At 36.9% G+C, this 17,762-nt stretch overlaps 1 protein-coding gene across 1 annotated transcript; it reads right to left on the minus strand.

Annotated features, from left to right (window-relative positions):
• Positions 1-787: 787 nt before the first annotated feature.
• LOC111338740 (77 kDa echinoderm microtubule-associated protein) lies at positions 788-17,470 on the minus strand. Its single transcript, XM_022945261.2, has 20 exons — positions 16,435-17,470; positions 15,106-15,283; positions 13,005-13,137; positions 11,745-11,894; positions 11,019-11,094; positions 10,007-10,108; positions 8,669-8,767; positions 8,080-8,214; positions 7,352-7,451; positions 7,190-7,230; positions 6,372-6,491; positions 5,791-5,931; positions 4,790-4,921; positions 4,293-4,360; positions 4,121-4,209; positions 3,669-3,766; positions 3,021-3,108; positions 2,564-2,659; positions 2,000-2,133; positions 788-1,647 (listed from the first exon to the last, which is right to left on the minus strand). The coding sequence occupies exons 1-20, from the start codon at positions 17,329-17,331 to the stop codon at positions 940-942; spliced, it is 3,585 nt and encodes a 1,194-aa protein (XP_022800996.2). The 5' UTR covers positions 17,332-17,470; the 3' UTR covers positions 788-939.
• Between the last annotated feature and the right edge of the window lie 292 nt (positions 17,471-17,762).

Consider the following 17,762-nt stretch of genomic DNA (forward strand, 5'->3'; position numbering starts at 1 on the left):
TCAAAAGTGTACGAACCCTGCCATGCAAAGAGAACAAATTCTGCAGCACGTGATCAATTCAAATGAGCATGCTACAAAAAGTTGGATAAATACCTTGCAAGACTAAACACAATCATAGCATAAAATTAAATATACCTAAGTTACATTGATAAATAAATATGGGTAACTTATCTTTTATGTTTCAGAGTCATCCTAAATAAATATAGCTTACCTCACAATAGTTTTTCCTTTAAAGAGGCTTAGTAAAAAACTCTACTCAACAGTAAGTTTCTGTACATTCCCCCCCCCCTCTCTAAATCTGGCATGTAGCAAGCAATTCAATAGAAAAACAGTGCTCAGCAATTTGCTCTTTGCTTTTTTTGGTCTGGTTTTTTGTTTGTTTTTCTTTTGGAGAAAAACATGCTAAAAGTTAAGTCAGGTTTAGAGAAAACAGTTTCCCCTTGGTTCTTTCAATTAGTACTCACACTACCTAATCTCTGACTCTATTCCCAATTTCAGTAATACAAAAAAGTTTTAGTCTTAGTCTTATTACACTTGCCCCGCTGCTACCTTTGCTGCCTCCTATCCCAATCTGTATCCTGTCCTCTTGCCATTGGATGGCGGCTTCTACCCCTATGCCTACCGCCATGTCCTTGATGCTGTCTTGGGGATTCCTCATCAGAATACTGATCCATGTCTGCAGACACAAACTGTGTTCATGGGGAGCTGGTCAAATGCATTGGCTGTAGAATTCCTTGTCAATCATATGTGATTTGTGAACATGAAGGATAAGCAGTTTGGTGGTTACGCCCTCTTCCTTGGGAGCTTGGCTGTGATGTGCACCCAGTGTCTGAAGATAGCAGTGCCATATTTTGACCCAGAGCTAGTCTCACCCATGGTTGAGAAAAAAAACAAAAAACTTTTAGTTTTAGTCTTAGTCTTATTACTCTTGCCCCGCTGCTACCTTCGCTGCCTCCTATCCCAATCTGTATCCTGTCCTCTTGCCATTGGATGGCGGCTTCTACCCCCACGCCTACCACCATGTCCTTGATGCTGTCTTGGGCTTTCCTCATCAGAATACTGATCCATGTCTGCAGACTCTTCCCCAGGATAATCAGAAGATTGATGGTTCCACTTTGCGTTACTACCACCTTTATTTTTTGTCATCTTCTCTGCATATGATCCTTGCTGTGATCTGGTGTTCTGGGTTGGGAAATTGCGTCGAGGACTTCTTCCCCCAGGTTTAGGGTCATCCATTGGATGATTGAGATGCATCTTCCTTGTTGGATGTCTTTGATTGGGAGGTTCTTCATTGGCATATCTGTCTTCAGAGGGCTGTTGTCGCCTAGTCACTTGTTTGCCTCTTGCTGCATTTTTAGAAAATTCATTATAGTCATTGTTTTCTTGCTCCTCAGCACTATAATCAGAATGGTAACTCTCATTTTCTGAAAGTCTCTGCTTTCCCTTTGGATGCCCACTAGTCTGGACCATGTCATTTTTCATGTGATACTCCTCCTCCTCCTCCTGAAAAGCAGGAAGCTTTCCCTCTACTGACCACTGAAGAATGCAGAAATCACGACTGCCAGTTGTTATCAGGTAGGTGTCTGATGATAGGAAAAGCATTTGTGTGACAGGACAGCTATGGCCTCGCCACTGGTGATAGTGAGCCTACAGAAAGAATTTAGAATTAAAAATGACACATTGGCTTGATTGAAGCATTGGTCAATGCCCGTAAAACAGTCCTTTTTTCTGAACTACCTGAGGGCAGACAATCACATGAAATCATTGAATATTACTCCTAGGTTCCACCCCTTAACTCCATAGAAGCCACTTCAAGAAACAAAAAAGTAACTTTTGTCAATAGTAAATATAGCAGATGTAATACAATACATATAGAAACACACTGGGTCTTATTTTGACCTAGACTTTGATTTTATCCTTAACATGAAGGAGTCTTCAACATCTTAGTTAAACATTAAGGTTACAAAACAAAAACATAAATATATGACTTATCACCTACCCCTGGTTGACTGCATGGGAATCTAAACAGACGGATATATCCCAACTCATCTCCTACAGCAAAAATGTCACGTGACCATGACAGGTCAGAACTGTTGACTAAATTTCCATCGTCTGGTTGAGGAGGCCACACTCCTGCATATTAAGTAAGTGATGCAAGATACAATTATCAAGAACAAAATGTTTAAAGTATTAAAAAATGTTCTTTACAATTGCCAAAGAAATCTGTCGAGCATTTGTGCAGAGTTTCATAAAATTTTAACTTGAAAGAGGTGTCGGTCCTTGGCTCTTGGTATATTACAATTCCCTTACTGGTTTATACTAGCATTTTGTCATATTTGTAGGGCAGTGAGCTGGACAATATTATTGATAAATATCATTATCAAAGTGTCTTTCCAAATTTATGCACTGTATTTGACACATTTTATTTGCTTTAACTAATGACCTCCTATTCTGACTATCTGTCTCGTCTAACTCAAAGGTTTAGAAAATGATTTAAATTCTTCTAGTCCTTAAGCAAGACAATTTCACATTTTCCATCCAGTACCCACTTCCCCTTTCATACCTGCTACATCATATCCTAACATGACGCTTCTTGTGGACCAGTCAATGTCACGGATGACATCTTGTGATTCTTCTCTCTGAAATCCACCAATCTCCCCTGAAAAAGTAGATGCAGGTTTACTTAAGATCTGAAAATGAATTCACCAATTTGGAGAAAGGTAAGTTTCTTTGTTAGCTATCCTGAATAATATTATATTCAATTGAGATGATATTCCTTTAGTGATATTATTTTCACTCTCATTTACCATTTTCTTAAAGGGAAATTGGACTGTCAAGGCAAGAAGAACTAACAGTGAGATGGATGATCTATCACTGCAAAATTCACTGTCGCATTGGTAAGAAGAGGAACAAAAAAAGTTTTTATTTGCCATGGCAATAGTTTGAAAACACCACGGTGATAGTTGCCACTGTCATGTTTAAGGTGTATATTTATTTATGGATAAACTTGATTCACTTACAAACAATGTGTTCATAATCAACAGACAAACTCTGAAGAAAGCAGCCATCAAGTGACCAATCCAGAAACATAATTGGTACACTATGCCCCTGTTGGGAGAGAGAGGAGAGATGACAGGGTTATATATCCTTAATAGAAGTCATATTGCTTTGCTTTCAGAAAATAATACTTATTACAGCTAACTACAAATTTAAATTCTTAACATCTTTTTAGTCAACTTGCCCACTTCTCGAACTGCTCTCATATCTTTCTCAGTTTCTTTTTTTTTTGTTTTGTTAGAGAAACTTCACCTCTTTAATGCAAACACAGTGGTTTAAAATTTGGTGGTCTATTTGGTGTTCTAAGTATTGGCCCCAAAATCCATATCTGAGTCTCATAGTTGGCCTGTAAGTTAAACTGTAAAACTATAACTAAAGATAACTCAAACATTAACTTTTCTCTGCTCAGACATCCATGTGTCTGTAAACCAGTTGGTCTGTCTGCTAATCTCTTTTTTTAGTCTGTCCATTTGTTGATCTGATAATTTGGTTTAATCAACTGAGTTGATTATGTACAGAGGCAACTGTAAAGAGCTTCTAAAGCTGACATTTCAAGCATCAAGCCCTTTGTCAGTTGTTGATCTGTTTGACTTCTGTGTATCATGACTTACTGAACATGTGCCAACTCTCCTGTAAGTTGTTCCCTCATCATAGACTGCATGAACAGAAATAGTGCCATCCTGAGAGGCAATAGCAATGTGCTCTCCATCTGGTAATAAATTAAGCAAAAAAATTAACTTTTATCAGAATACTTGATCATTCCTGATCATTACCAAGGTTCCATGACTTCATATTTCTAACAATCATTTCATATCCAAAAGGTGTGAGTGAAATAATAATTATGTTGTTTCACTGAAAAAATAGTGTATTCAATTTTACCTGGTACATGTATCTTTATCTTAGATAAAATATGTACCAAACGAAGGTAATCTTATTCCTAGGTAAAAAGCTAAAAAATGAAACCACCTCTACTATAACACAAACAAACAAAGAATTAAAACCTTTGAGAACATCAGGTTCTTAAAGCTGTAAAATTGTTTAGCCAAGTGAAAACTAACCCTACCTTTAGCATATTCCAGATCAGACAGAGGGTCTGTTCCATCTTGAAATGAAGCAATGTGCATACCTGATTCACATGACAATACAATCCACCTGAAAAAAATAGAAAATTTGGTGATGCAGCAGTTTCTAAATGACAACTTACCAAAACAATCTAATTTTACCCTGGATCATACCTGCCCACAGTTGTTCCTAAAGCTAACACATCACCCGTGGAATAGAAAGCTGCTGACTTGACAGGAAACTGCAAGAAAGAAGATACAGATCAACATCTATTAAAAAAGTGGTTGGAATTAAGGATAAAAGGTTAAATCTGAACATTGTAAGTAAGTTTGGTTAATCACCCTTGACGAGATAATAGGCCCTCACAGGTTTCCTATCCCCTTCCCATCATTCCCCTCTCCCCTGAACTCACACATATACAAAGCATTTTGTCTAAAAACTACCAATACCCATTTTAAGTCCCAGAAGGAGAGCAGCAATAAGAGTGAGGTACCCTACCCAGGAACACAAATGTCACAATGACCTAACCAGGGCAACCTCTCTATAATATGAAGTCCAGCCCACAAATCAATAGCCAACCATGTGTTTTATACTCCTTATGACTACAACTAACTACAAAAAATCACCAACTCTTAAACTTGGCTCAGTGACTGTGATTCAAAGCAATTACCTCCACATTGATTGACCAAATAATCTGATGGGTTTCAGCATCCCACAAAGAGACTGTGTGATCAAGAGATGCGCTGATAAACTGAGTTTCATTAGGGTGAACTGCAAGGGCATGAACTTCATCCTTATGACTCTATATCACGATATAAAAAGTGTTGTTTATTAATTAATAAGCCCTTTTCCATGAGGATAAGTTGTTGAAAATAAGAAATCCTCAACCATAATTTTCATCCTTATGACTCTATATCACTATATAAAAAGTGTTGTTTATGAATTAATAAGCCGTTTTCCATATGGATAAGTTGTTGAAAATAAGAAATCTTTAACCATAATTTTTTTTAATCTTTTGCAATTATAGTCTATCAAATATATTTGCTGGGTGTGATTGGTCAGACAGACAGATAGACAGATACCTTATTAAGGTAACAAAGGTATTAAGGCTCAGGGTGGTCCTTTCAGGTGCTTGAAAGCAACCTGCTATTAACTCTTTAACTCCCAGAAAGAATTAACACGTAACTTCTCCCCATAATATCCGTACATAACCCAGCAAACAGGTGATGAGAATATTCAAAGTTGTAACTTAAAGGCAGAAGTTGTTATCTTGATCTAACACCAAATTTTTGTAATTAATTTACAAGGGAATGTATAGCAGCTATTAAAAGGGGAGAATTACGTAACAATCAGATCTTGGAGGTTGAAGAGTTTATTGGAACCTGAGAACAGTTACATTAAAATTAATGCCCTATAAAATTTGCAAAAAAAGTGAATGTTATATAGAAGTTGAATATATTGATTGTTATTTAAAAGTTACATGAAATTCTATAAGTCTGAAGAATAGCTTGAAAAGTGACTCAGGCTCCTTCATAAAACAAAAAGAGTGCATAAGGAAAGAAATTTTGATGGACCATGCATTCTGCATATTGATACCAATGTTTCCTTTTTCCAGGATTAACCAATCAGTTATCATTACTACCTAAAAGAGCATCTCAGTTTGATTCATACCTCAACAATTGGTTGAAATGAAGAATTTAGAGAGCCCTCTACAATATCATTGCTTGTCACTCCAAGAAGAACACTGATGTCATCTCCATGGCCTGAATGCAATGGTTCAATAGCACAGATTCCCCCAAAATTACTGTCCAGCTAAGAAATAATCACATTTTTTTTTCAAAATTGAATCAATAAAAATTAATATATATTGTTTCCCCAAAAGGGCCCATGCTCTAATAAGTGCCCACCCCCTAAGCCATAGTATCAAACAAGCACCCTCCTCCCCCCCTCATTTTCTTTAAATTCTAAGGATACTAGGAAAACCAGTTTCTATTACCACTTAAGTTATACCTTTTTAAGCTTCAACTATTATGGTATCAGTACAGGTAAACAATTTCCTGACAAGCGCCCTCCTTGAATGAGCACCTTAATTCCTTCCAGCGAGGATCCTTCCTTTCATCCAAAATTTGAGGGAAAAAAAAATGGGGGCGCCCATTGGAAGAATTAGGGTAAGCAACAAATGCTCTTCTGATAATGGTGGGCTTCCTGTGAAAAAAACAACTAACATGTTGGAATGGAAATTTCTTAATCACCTGAATTTCTTGCAGTGGTGTGTTAAAATATTTGTTTGCATCCCAAGCTTCAAGTCTGCCATCCAAGCCACCACTTAACAAAGTCCCATTTTCAAGTAACCTTAGACTTAAAATACTTTTCTGCGAATAGAAATAAGAAATGCCATTTCAAGTTACTGTACTGACAGTAATTTTGCTTTCTGCTTTATCTGTTACAAATGGATAAATGAAGGAAAAGATGCCTTAAAAAGAAACAGGGAGAAAAAGAAGCCACATAAGTGGGAAGAAAAGGGTGAAGGATCAGAAAAAGAGGATCAATGATGAAAGGAAAAGGGAGAAAGGATGGCAGGGAAGTTAAGGTGGAAGATGGAGGGGGTGGACAGGAAAGGGAGGGGAGGGTGGATGAGGAGAAGGGAAGGATGACAAAAGAAGGAGGAAAGGAGGGTAGGGAAGAGAAGATGGAAGATGGAGGGAGTGGATAAGAAAGGGAGGGAAGGGTGAATGAGGAGAAGGGAACCATGACAAAAGAAGGAGGAAAGGAGGGTAGGGAAGAGAAGATGGAAGATGGAGGGAGTGGATAAGAAAGGGAGGGGAGGGTGGATGAGGAGAAGGGAAGGATGACAAAAGAAGGAGGAAAGGAGGGTAGGGAAAGAATGATGGAGAGTGGCAGAAGTTAGGAGGATGGGAAAGTGGAAAAAGAGATAAGGGGAGATCTGAAAGAAAGTAAAGTACTAGTCACATAACAACTGAAATGAACATGAGGCAGGATTGAATTTCTTTTCAAATCAAACAATCAAAGTTAAAAATTAATTTCTCTAGTCTAAGGAAACACATCTTACCTCATGGGCATTCCTAACAACAAACTTGATCTTCTTTGATACTAAAATCAAATGAAATGAAAACATCAAAGTTTATGTAATCCTGTTTTATAATTACACATGTGGACTAGCAACAATAAAGAAAAACTGCAAGTCGAATTATTTTAAATAATTAGAAGTTACCTTTTCCCCAAACTGTGATAGAACCATTAGAGTCACCAGTAATGACATCTCCATTGGGTGAAAACTCTAAGCATGTAAAAAACTGGGGAATTTCATACTTCTGCAATGGTAAACATGATAAACAATTTGACATATTCTCATGAGTAACATAAGATCATAATCATCTGATCTGTAATCCTTTCCACCCTAACATCAGTATGTATAGTCTCTATACTGTTTTCGATATGTTTCTTAAGGTGCCAACACGGGGAATTTGCTAAAAAATCCAGAACTTCTTAATTTTGATCATTTTGTTAATTCTCGTGACCAAGTGTGAATCAGGGTGATATTGTGAAGAGAAATAAGATGCTGGTCACTCTTAGGATTCAAAGGGGTTAAGAGGAGGGATAGCATCAGGACTCTGGCGTCAGTGGGTCTTAACATTGTCTACTTAGGCAAGAAATTTTTGTCAATGAATGTACTGGCTATATGGAAACCAGACAGATAGGACTAACAGCTTTCCATCTCTGGGAATATAGCAGCTACTTGTATTTGAAGCCTCTTCAAAGTAAAGAGTTTCAGGAATTTTAAGCAGCTGGTGCATACCAATCCTGGCCAAATTACACACCTATTAAAAATCAATCTTAGAATTTAAGACTACAAGTTGCAAGCTAGAAGAAACCTTGCATTCACTATACAAAAAAAGTAAAAATTTAAATTTCATTTTGGCCGAGTACCAATAAATTTACCTCAAAATAACCACTTTTCCTCTCTAGTCTTGTGTTGTGAAGTCTCCAGAAATAGACATGCTCCTTTCCACAAGTGACAAGAGTCTTACTGTCATCAGGATCAAAGACAACTGCCACAATAGCACTAGACTGACCCTAATTACAAGAAAGGTAATTTTAGGAATGCTGCAGCAGATACTAAGTTACACCCTTACATCAGTATGCACATTTTCCATACTGTTCTCTAAACATTTCTTAGGGTCCTGACAAGGATTAATTGATTGACACTATTAACAGCTTAATATTTAGATGGAGATCATTTCCTTTATCCTTGCAACCTTCATGTTTGATTCAGGGCTGATATTGTCGAGATTGAGAAATTAGATGCTAGTCACTCTTTGGGCTCAAAGGGTTAGGTCATCAGCTTGTTTTACACAACTCTGCCTTAACATGCGGGGGTTTTGTAACATATGAACAAAATAAATGGCCTAACTTGGTCTCAAGTTTTCTGTAGTTTAGTTTATAGAATGATCTGACAGATACTCTGATTTTTCTTCAGTGCCCCAGAATATTCAAGATTTACAAGCAACGATTAATTTTCTATTCACACCTTGCTCTGTTGTGTTATTACCCTTTCTTCCCATTCCCATACAGTGAGATGATGTTCATCATCTAGTGAGTCCACACAGGCCAGTTGTTTCCCATTATCCTGTTAACAATTTGAAAACCACTAGTAAGCAACAGACTGAGTTCCATAATGTCATTCACCACGCCAACTGGTGAAATATTCTTATCCCTGGCCAGTATTTTACACATTATATAATTGGATATTAGGAAATCAAACAGAACAGAACAGCAAGTGGCCAAAGGACTTTTTTCTATAGAGCAGTTACTTTATGGAATTCCTTATCTAACGATCTGAAACTCTGTGAATCAGTTAACCCTTTGAATGCCAACCCAGGTGCATGCCTCGCAACCAGCGGCCATATTGGATTTTTCATAAAATAATTTTACTCAACAATTTGAGCCCTTTGGCATTGTATAACTCTTTTTAGTAATCAATCTTGCACTACAATAGTCAATACATCAAATATGTATTTTTATTGGCTAGGTTATTACAACCTCTATGCCAGTGTGGTTGCATTTATAATAAAAAAACAATTTGATAAAAATGATTTTCAAAAACATCTTATATAACAGATTTCATTTCTTCTTTGTACTCCCAGGTCCTTTGAAACAACCACGGATAAAAACCTTGAACGACCGAGAAAAGAAACAAAATGCTTGTCAGAGGACGTATATATACGTCCTCGGTATCTGAGGGTCCTATTTTAGGACGTATATATACGTCCTTGGCATTCAAAGGGTTAATGTGTTTCAGTTAGGTCTCGCCTCTTAAGTAACCTCAGCACCTCCGCTATTTAAGTCATTGCTCTATTTTAAGTCTGATATATAATTTTTAGCTTAATTGTATAATTAATGTTTACCTTAATTGTATTGCATCTGAAAATCACATTTGGGGAAGTGGTAATAAAGTATGCATGTATGTATATATCAAAAGAGATGATGAGTATTAACAAGAACTCATTTGTGGGGATCAGGAAAATGAATTCCCTTCAACAACTGATGGGACAACTACACTTCAAAAGATTTGAAAAGTGTTTCCATAACTATTATGCTGTGAGAATGTTCAAATTCAATTACTTCAAAAGTTCCACTGATAGTCTGCAGTTCTTGTTAGTTGATTGCACAGTCTGATGCAAAAAGGACTGTTATTGTTGTTCAGACACAGAGTGGATTTTGAGCTGCAGTAGTCATAATCAAAGATGTGGGGAGTTTTTAATTTGTCAGTACTTTGCAAAAAGGATTTAGAAAACAAGTTAACTGCCGGCTGTAGGGCAATGATTGCATTTTCACAGAATAACAGTCTGAGTGCAAATTAAATTACCTGTTGAGAAAATGCTAGGCAGGAAACACTTAAACTGTACTCCTGAAGGGCCAGAACAGCCAATGTGATGAGTGTCTCAGCATCCCAGATCCTGATATGACTCTGCAAATTAAATATTAATATTTATATTTAATTCTTGCCAATTTCACTTTTTACAAAACTATTACTAACTTTATCTTATTTCGATCTCTCTTTTACAACAATCATTTGTTGGGGAAAAGCCCACAAATAACAAATCAAGCTAGTTGTTTAAAATATCCATAATACCTCTCAGTGACAGGGAAACCCATCTTAACATTTAATTTCTGACCAACTGCTGGAGATCAGAGTGTCACGTTTACGGATGCGAACTCTAATCTTTTTTACTTATATAACTCTTCCGTTTTTAGCACAAAGACACTGAGAAACTTTCGATGACTTTCTATTAAATTTGTTAGCATGCTTTGTTTGATTTCTATTCCGTGACTAGCAAATATCCGCTTGAAGCTAGCTACATAACGCACTGTTCATTTCTATTTCCCCTATGTCAAAGTGTAAGAACTAAATTCGCCTTCTATTAGCAAGTAGTTCAGTTGCGAGGAGTCACTGTAGCGAAAGCATTTCAGAGCTGAACGGAGTTTAGGAGTTCTCTATCCAGAGTCAAGATGTAAGTTACGCTTGTAATATTCCTCATTTTTATCATTTCTAGTTTCGTAGTCTTTCGGTTTTCCTTATATCGAACCTTCATGTAGCCGTTCTATAGTTTTTACCGCCTGTGCTGTACAAAGACTGCCAGCTTAAGTGAATAAAGAGTTTGATGCTGCTACTTGTCTAAAGTTCAACACTGTGGTTATACTGGCGAACTCCGGTGCACAACACCACATGTCTGTGGCATCGGGAACACGACACAGAGCATTAGTGACTGATAAATAATTAATAAGGTACAGTAGGTACAGTACATGTAATACCATTTTGTCAACAATTACTGAAACAGATTATGTTTAGCACTTAATTAAAAAGTGCCACAACTCACAAGTTCATTTTGGTCCACTGACAGCCCAGATGCCTGTCCTGTTGCAAGATACCACTGATTGGGATGAACTGCCATGCTACATAGAAGAAATTTACAGTTATATCAACCAGTTGTTCTTGAGAGCACCAATGCTTATAATCAGTGATGGTTTCAGAAGGTCATATGAACCTAGCAACTCACCAATAGAGTGTTTTTGAGTGATTCTTGTAAAGCCAAACCAATTCAATATGAAAGTAATCACAACAGCCAATCAGAAGAAAGGAATACACATTTAAGAGCCAATGAGAACTCAAAGTAAAACTAACCTGCCCCAAAATGCAAGTGACCAAGTTGTGAGTGGTTTCAGTTTTGCATTTGATTGATTGAAAAATGGGCCCAGTTTTCTAAACCAAACACACAACAAGAAAAGTAAACCCAAAGCAATCCCTGATTTCATTTGACACTAAATTGAAAATTGTTCTGACTTATTAAAGATCAATCATGCTAACAAATAAACCACCATCTCCCTGTACCAAACTGTGATGACTGTGTTACCTCAATTTTCCTTTAATCTGTGTTTTTTAGACAAACTTTTCTTCATTATTGGAGGTTGATAACCACACAGGATTCATAAGTGTTAAGTTTTCTAGAGATATAATATCTATCAATTGCAGCCACATGTAGCTGTTTTACACTGCCCTATTACAGATTGAATGATTTCTGGATAACCTGCACCACATTCCATACCATTTAATATCATCAGCATGTCCAGTATAATGGCGCTGAGTGTTTGTTGACTTGTTGTATATGACCACCATTGTGGCAGCAAAGTAAAGTATTTCTCCAGATGGTAAGATGTGTAAATTATTGTAACTGTCTTTGCCATGGTATCCATATCTAAATCAAAAGTCAAGGATAATAGAGGTAAATTGTCAATCTATTTTTCAGGAGTATCATTAACACTGGAAAGGAGAATTCTCCTACTTAAATTCAATGGTCTCAAATTATTTTTTTTTAATTCCCTCCTGACCCCGGTTGTTCAAAGGGTGGAAAACCATATGCCCCAAATAAATCTGTATCCAGTGGATGGCATATAGTACATTTTATTCACACTTCTCTCCTGGACAGTGATTTATCTGTTGGATGAATTAAAACGCCCTTTGAACAACTTGACCCTGGAGGAAATATTATTCTCTTGTTTCTTTACAATAGTCTCCACTTTCCAGTCACTGCATTTCTTAATAATATAAACCTGAGTATAGTTGCTACAATTATACTATCTAAGTATAAGGAGTTAGGTTGGTTACCACTAACTAAGAGATGGACCTTCCACAAATGTCTTCAAGTTTTCCACTGCATAAATGGTTTCTGTCCATCCTACTTATTGAATTTGTTTTCTTGTAATTTGGATATACATAATTATAATACTAGGGGACTTAGTAATATTCACTTGAATACGATTTCATCTAAATCAGGAAGTAGATCATTTTCTTATGCAGCCGCTGAGCTTTTTAATGACTTACAACAACATCAATTTAACATTTATATAGCGCAAACTACTATATAGATAATCAGTCGCGCTTTAAAATCAGTTAAGGTGAGATCGGACGTCAGAATTCATCAGGCGCACTATGCAGCCACTTCAGTCCATGTATTGATCTCACCTTCCATCCCCAATTCACCCTAGATTAGACACTACACAAAGATAGACCACAACACCGGGCACTATGTGCCCTACTCTTTTTGAAGAGTGTGTGGGTTCTTTAACTTACCAAATCATGTAAAGAATTCTGAATGGATAGGGAGTTTTACTTGAAACTATTGGTTTGAGAAATGATTGTATGTAATTTTAGTTGTATATATATTTAGCTTTTAAACTTATTTATTTATTTATTTAATTTAATTTATCTATATGTATATTATAATCTATTCTGTACACAGCTTCAATGTAAATAAGTGACAACTTTTTGAATTATGTGTGTAATAAAGTTAGTGTTGAAAAGATACACCCATGAGAGTTGCAGCTTGGAGTCTGGTGGTGATACTGGAGACTCGTCAATTGTGTAGTTATCTAAATCTGATGTGTGATGGTAGGTATGCACACGTCCTTTCACTTTTATGGTCACAACTTGGCTTTTTACTGGAAAGACAAAATCACATTATTTGAATTTTTTTTTATAATTACGACATTGATGGACAAGTGTTTTTAGGAATGGTAAAAAAAAATAGAGCTTTATCTGCATATACTCAGATGGTAAATTCTAGGCACAGTCTTAATTCATATGGTTTTAACTCTTATTTCACACGAAAATTTCTTCTACATATGAAATTCGCAAGGTAAAGAGCAAGTGAAAAGCATCTGCAAAGGAAGTGATAAATGTCATCCCTTCTTAACCCTTTAACTGACCCAAAATGATTGAAATTTAAATTCTCTCTAATAATCTTTATACATAATCCAGCAAACAGGTAATGAGAATACTCATCCATCGATGGACAAGTGTTTTTAGGAATGGTAAAAAAAAAAAAATAGAGCTTTATCTGCATATACTCAGATGGTAAATTCTAGGCACAGTCTTAATTCATATGGTTTTAACTCTTATTTCACACGAAAATTTCTTCTACATATGAAATTCGCAAGGTAAAGAGCAAGTGAAAAGCATTTGCAAAGGAAGTGATAAATGTCATCCCTTCTTAACCCTTTAACTGACCCAAAAATGATTGAAATTTAACTTTTCTTTATAATCTTTATACATAATCCAGCAAACAGGTAATGAGAATACTCAAACTTATCAGGTAGATGTTATAATCTTAATCTATGTGAAAGTGTAGTGTGATTGTCCGGGTGAGTGTAATCCTGAGAAGGACTGTTGTCGGTGGTAGTGACTGATGTTTCGACAACCTGTGCGGAAGTCATCAGAGTCAAGTGAATGGTTGTTGTCAGTGGAACGTTCTTATTTCAGTTCATGTAAGATGTTTGGTCAGTTTTGCCATGATGTTATTGGCTGTAAGACTCAAGTGGCGTAAGTTGGTCGTGATTGGTCTGTTTCAATCCGTCGATAAAGTTGGGTCATTCTGTTCCATTCGTTTGTAATGTTTATGTTGTGAATGAGTCGTTTGTATGGAGCCGGTAGTAGTTGACACCTGTTTAAGGGAGTCTATTCTAAGTTTAACTTAGTAAACCAGCTTTCCAGAGTCAGTCATTGAAAGTAGTCAGTGCTGTAGGTTAGGCATTGCGCAGAGTCCCAGTCAATATTGTGGTTCGTAAGTCGATGATGTTCAGCAATGTCATTGTTGACATCACCTTTCCATTGCTGAACATCATCGACTTACGAACCACAATATTGACTGGGACTCTGCACAATGCCTAACCTACAGCACTGACTACTTTCAATGACTGACTCTGGAAAGTTGGTTTACTAACTTAGAACAGACTCCCCTAAACAGGTGTCAACTACTACTGGCTTCATACAAATGACTCATTCATGACATAAACAATGCAAACGAACCGAACAGAATGACCAAACTTTACGATGGATCAAAACAGACCAATCGTGACCGACTTACACTACTTCGGTCTTACAGCCGATAACATCATGGCAAAACTGACCAATCATTTTAAATGAACTGAAATAAGAACATTCTACTGACAACAACTATGCACTTGACTCTGATGATGACTTCTGCACAGGTTGTCGAAACGTCAGTCACTACCACGGACAACAGTCCTTCTCAGGACTACACTCACCCGGACGATCACACTACACTTTCACATGTTACCCCCAGGTTCAAGCCATTTACTGCAATCTTAATCTAGTTAACACCTAATTCTTGTGACTATACTTTACAGGGAAATGTGTGACAGCTCCAAGGAAGAATTAGCTACAAGATCTTAGAAGAAAAAGGGTTGAGAGTGTCTCACATGCATTTCAACCAGCTCTTAAAGACTAAATACCAAAAACCAATCACACCAGTGTATGCATGCTCTTAGAACCTAGACTGCAGTTTGTGATCAAAACTGAACACCATCGAATTCAGTAAACTCAACCCTCTTTGAGCGTCTCTGTGTGAAAATGTAAGAGGCTCAAAATTAAGGTGCAAAGCCACATACCAGATGATTCTTCCCTTGGTTTCTTCCTAGTCTTCTGCAAACGATTTCTTTGAGGCGGAGATCCTGAATGGTTACTGCTGTTAGATGATGGGTTGGATAGGTTTCTCTTAGAACCTTGTTCTGTGCCACTAGCAATGAAAGTATCAGCATCCCGATACAACTGTGAGAGACTTTTCACCTGAAAAACAGAATAATCTATTTCACAAACAGAGTCCATGTTGCCATGAATCTGCTTAGTAATGCACCATAGGTGAAGCCAAAATCTGTTTAGAACAAAGAAGGCACAGGCACAGCCCAGTGTGTCACTGCTGTTCTAAAAGAGATTTGCATGGAGAAACAGTTTTCTAAAACTTGCTATGTTTGAGCTTACAGATAGTGTTTCTCAGCCCATCACATGGCTGGATTTTAATCAAAATAGTTGAAGAGAGTTTCACTCACACTTAATATTTGGCTCTGTCTGCAGTGAAGTAAGAAAATACAAAATTACAAATTAAGTAAGTCACTTAGTTAAATTCTTTCCCCACTGAGGTTTATTCATTTTCACACATCTACATTTCACAGATTACAATTTTTTTTTATATGCACATATATATCACCTCTTCCTAAGGGTTATTATGCAAATATCTTTCTAGTTAGTTACACTCTCTTGAGAATTATCCCCTCTCATAAAAATTATGTTTTGAAACAAAATATTAAAAATTTCCAGGGTAAGAAGTTAATATTTTGCAAAATTCACTTCATATGCTGAACTTCAATAAAGGCTTGTTCTCAAAAACATGTATAAAAACTATTGCAACCAAATGCTATTAATAATTAAAAACTAAGTAGTTTCATTATAGGCAGCCATCTATATTTCATAATGTCAAAAAGCCTTCCTGCCTTAATTCTTGATCCACCAACTGCTTTCATCAAATAATATTTGTTTTAATAATTTGGAAAACTATGGCAAGATAAGAGAGAGCTTGATTTGATTTACCCAATTTAAGTCCGTTTACCAATTTCTTCTAGGACAGAGTTTGATGAATTTAATAAAAGCGGACAGGTGGCTATTTTATTCTTTTAACAATATTTGTCTACAAAATAAGACCGATCTTGTTACAATGTTTTGGGGCAATTATTACACGTAGCTCTTCTCGGTAATTTCGTAAAAATCTTGAAAAGGTACTACACCCTTTATCTGAAAAATATAGGAAAATTAAAATCATTCAAGGGTTCAGTTCATTCCGAACGAAAAGAATAATTTGAAACGAAAAATCTGTCCTAGCACTGATGATTTTGTTTCGATGGAAATCAGTTAAACTTGCGCTTTAACGAAAGTTAAAGCCTTACCTTTGTTCCCTCCATAGTGCGCAATTCCTTGACTGAGTACTTCAACATGTCAGAAATGTCCTTCACAATATCATCAAAACTTTTAACCGTTTTCGTGTTCAACAAAATTTTGCATTTCTTGTTTCTGTCGTGCTCACTCACGATAGTTATCACGCGCGGTTTCGGATTTCTGTCGGAATTCCCGCCAAACTTTGAATCCCTACTCGAGGAAGAATGCGAAGATCCTCCAGAAAAGCTCTCCACATCGAGGGACCGAGACTTGTCCTTCATTTTTTCGCCGTAGTTCACATTTTTAATAAGTTGGTCTCCTGAGGAACAGATATAATGTCTTCCATCCTCTAGCTGGTTGATAGCTGTAATAACACTTCCACCAGGCGAGAACACATTTCTTACTCCGTACGGAAGTGGAATTGCCTTCGAAAGGTCATCTACAATCGTCTCGAAAGATCTGTAGCGTTGCCTAGTCACAACCATTTCAACGCCTTTGAAATGTTTGTCCCCATTTCGATAGAAAGTAATTTTCTTGACAGCATTTACTCGACTTTTTCGCTGATCTCTAGTTACTGGATCTGGGGCAGAATTATTAGGAAACTCAGGATTTGATGAATTATAATTTCGTGTTCTGAAGTTTCTGGGATCACCTGCGGTGAGCTCGTTCGCTGCACCTTCGTTGCTCCTTGCTGGCAATGGAATGCGACTATTGTAGCTAGGTTTACCATCTCTCTTTTGCGGTTTTCTATCCCTGATATCTCTATCAATTTCTGGCAGTCTGACATGATCATCGTCTTCCAGATCGCTGTTACTATCGGCTGGAAAAGGCCGCGCTTGTCTCACGCCATTAGCCAATGCTCGACGCTGTTGATGTTGGTTACTGTATCCTCGTCCACGATAAGACATGTTAAGTCCACGAAATCACCATGTTTAAACACTTTTCAAGCCGAAGACAAAGATCTTTCTCAGTGTAGAGTATTGAAATTTCCAGAAGCTCACCAGAAAAGTCGCGTGAATTCATTGAAAATACACCAATAACAGATTACCCAAATAAACTTATGTCAATGTTCAGGAATAGCCTTTCACAGCTCTTTCCAATACAACATTTATCCCATTGAACCATGCGATGTTCATCAATTTTTTCAATGAAGGCGTTTATCTCTATAAGCTGAGGCTTCTTTTCACTGGACTGACAGTTAAAACAACTTGTCAACCTTGGTTGTGCCTTTGCATTGTCACACAGACATCCTCGAACGATGCTAAGAACCCTTTTGTTTACTTGCCTACGAAATTGACTGTTACTTTCTAAAAGTGTCTCTTCCATTGTTAAGGTAATC

This window comes from Stylophora pistillata, chromosome 8 (assembly GCF_964205215.1).
Source record: "Stylophora pistillata chromosome 8, jaStyPist1.2, whole genome shotgun sequence".
Lineage (NCBI taxonomy): Eukaryota > Metazoa > Cnidaria > Anthozoa > Scleractinia > Pocilloporidae > Stylophora > Stylophora pistillata.

Coding starts and splice junctions, on each gene's coding strand:
- LOC111338740 (XM_022945261.2), bottom strand. CDS start 17,331: ATGTCTTATCGTGGACGAGGATACAGTAACCAACATCAACAGCGTCGA. Junction 11,095..11,744: donor CATGCTGATGATATTAAATG/GTATGGAATGTG, acceptor TCTTCTATGTAG/CATGGCAGTTCATCCCAATC. Junction 5,932..6,371: donor CACCACTGCAAGAAATTCAG/GTGATTAAGAAA, acceptor ATTATTTCTTAG/CTGGACAGTAATTTTGGGGG.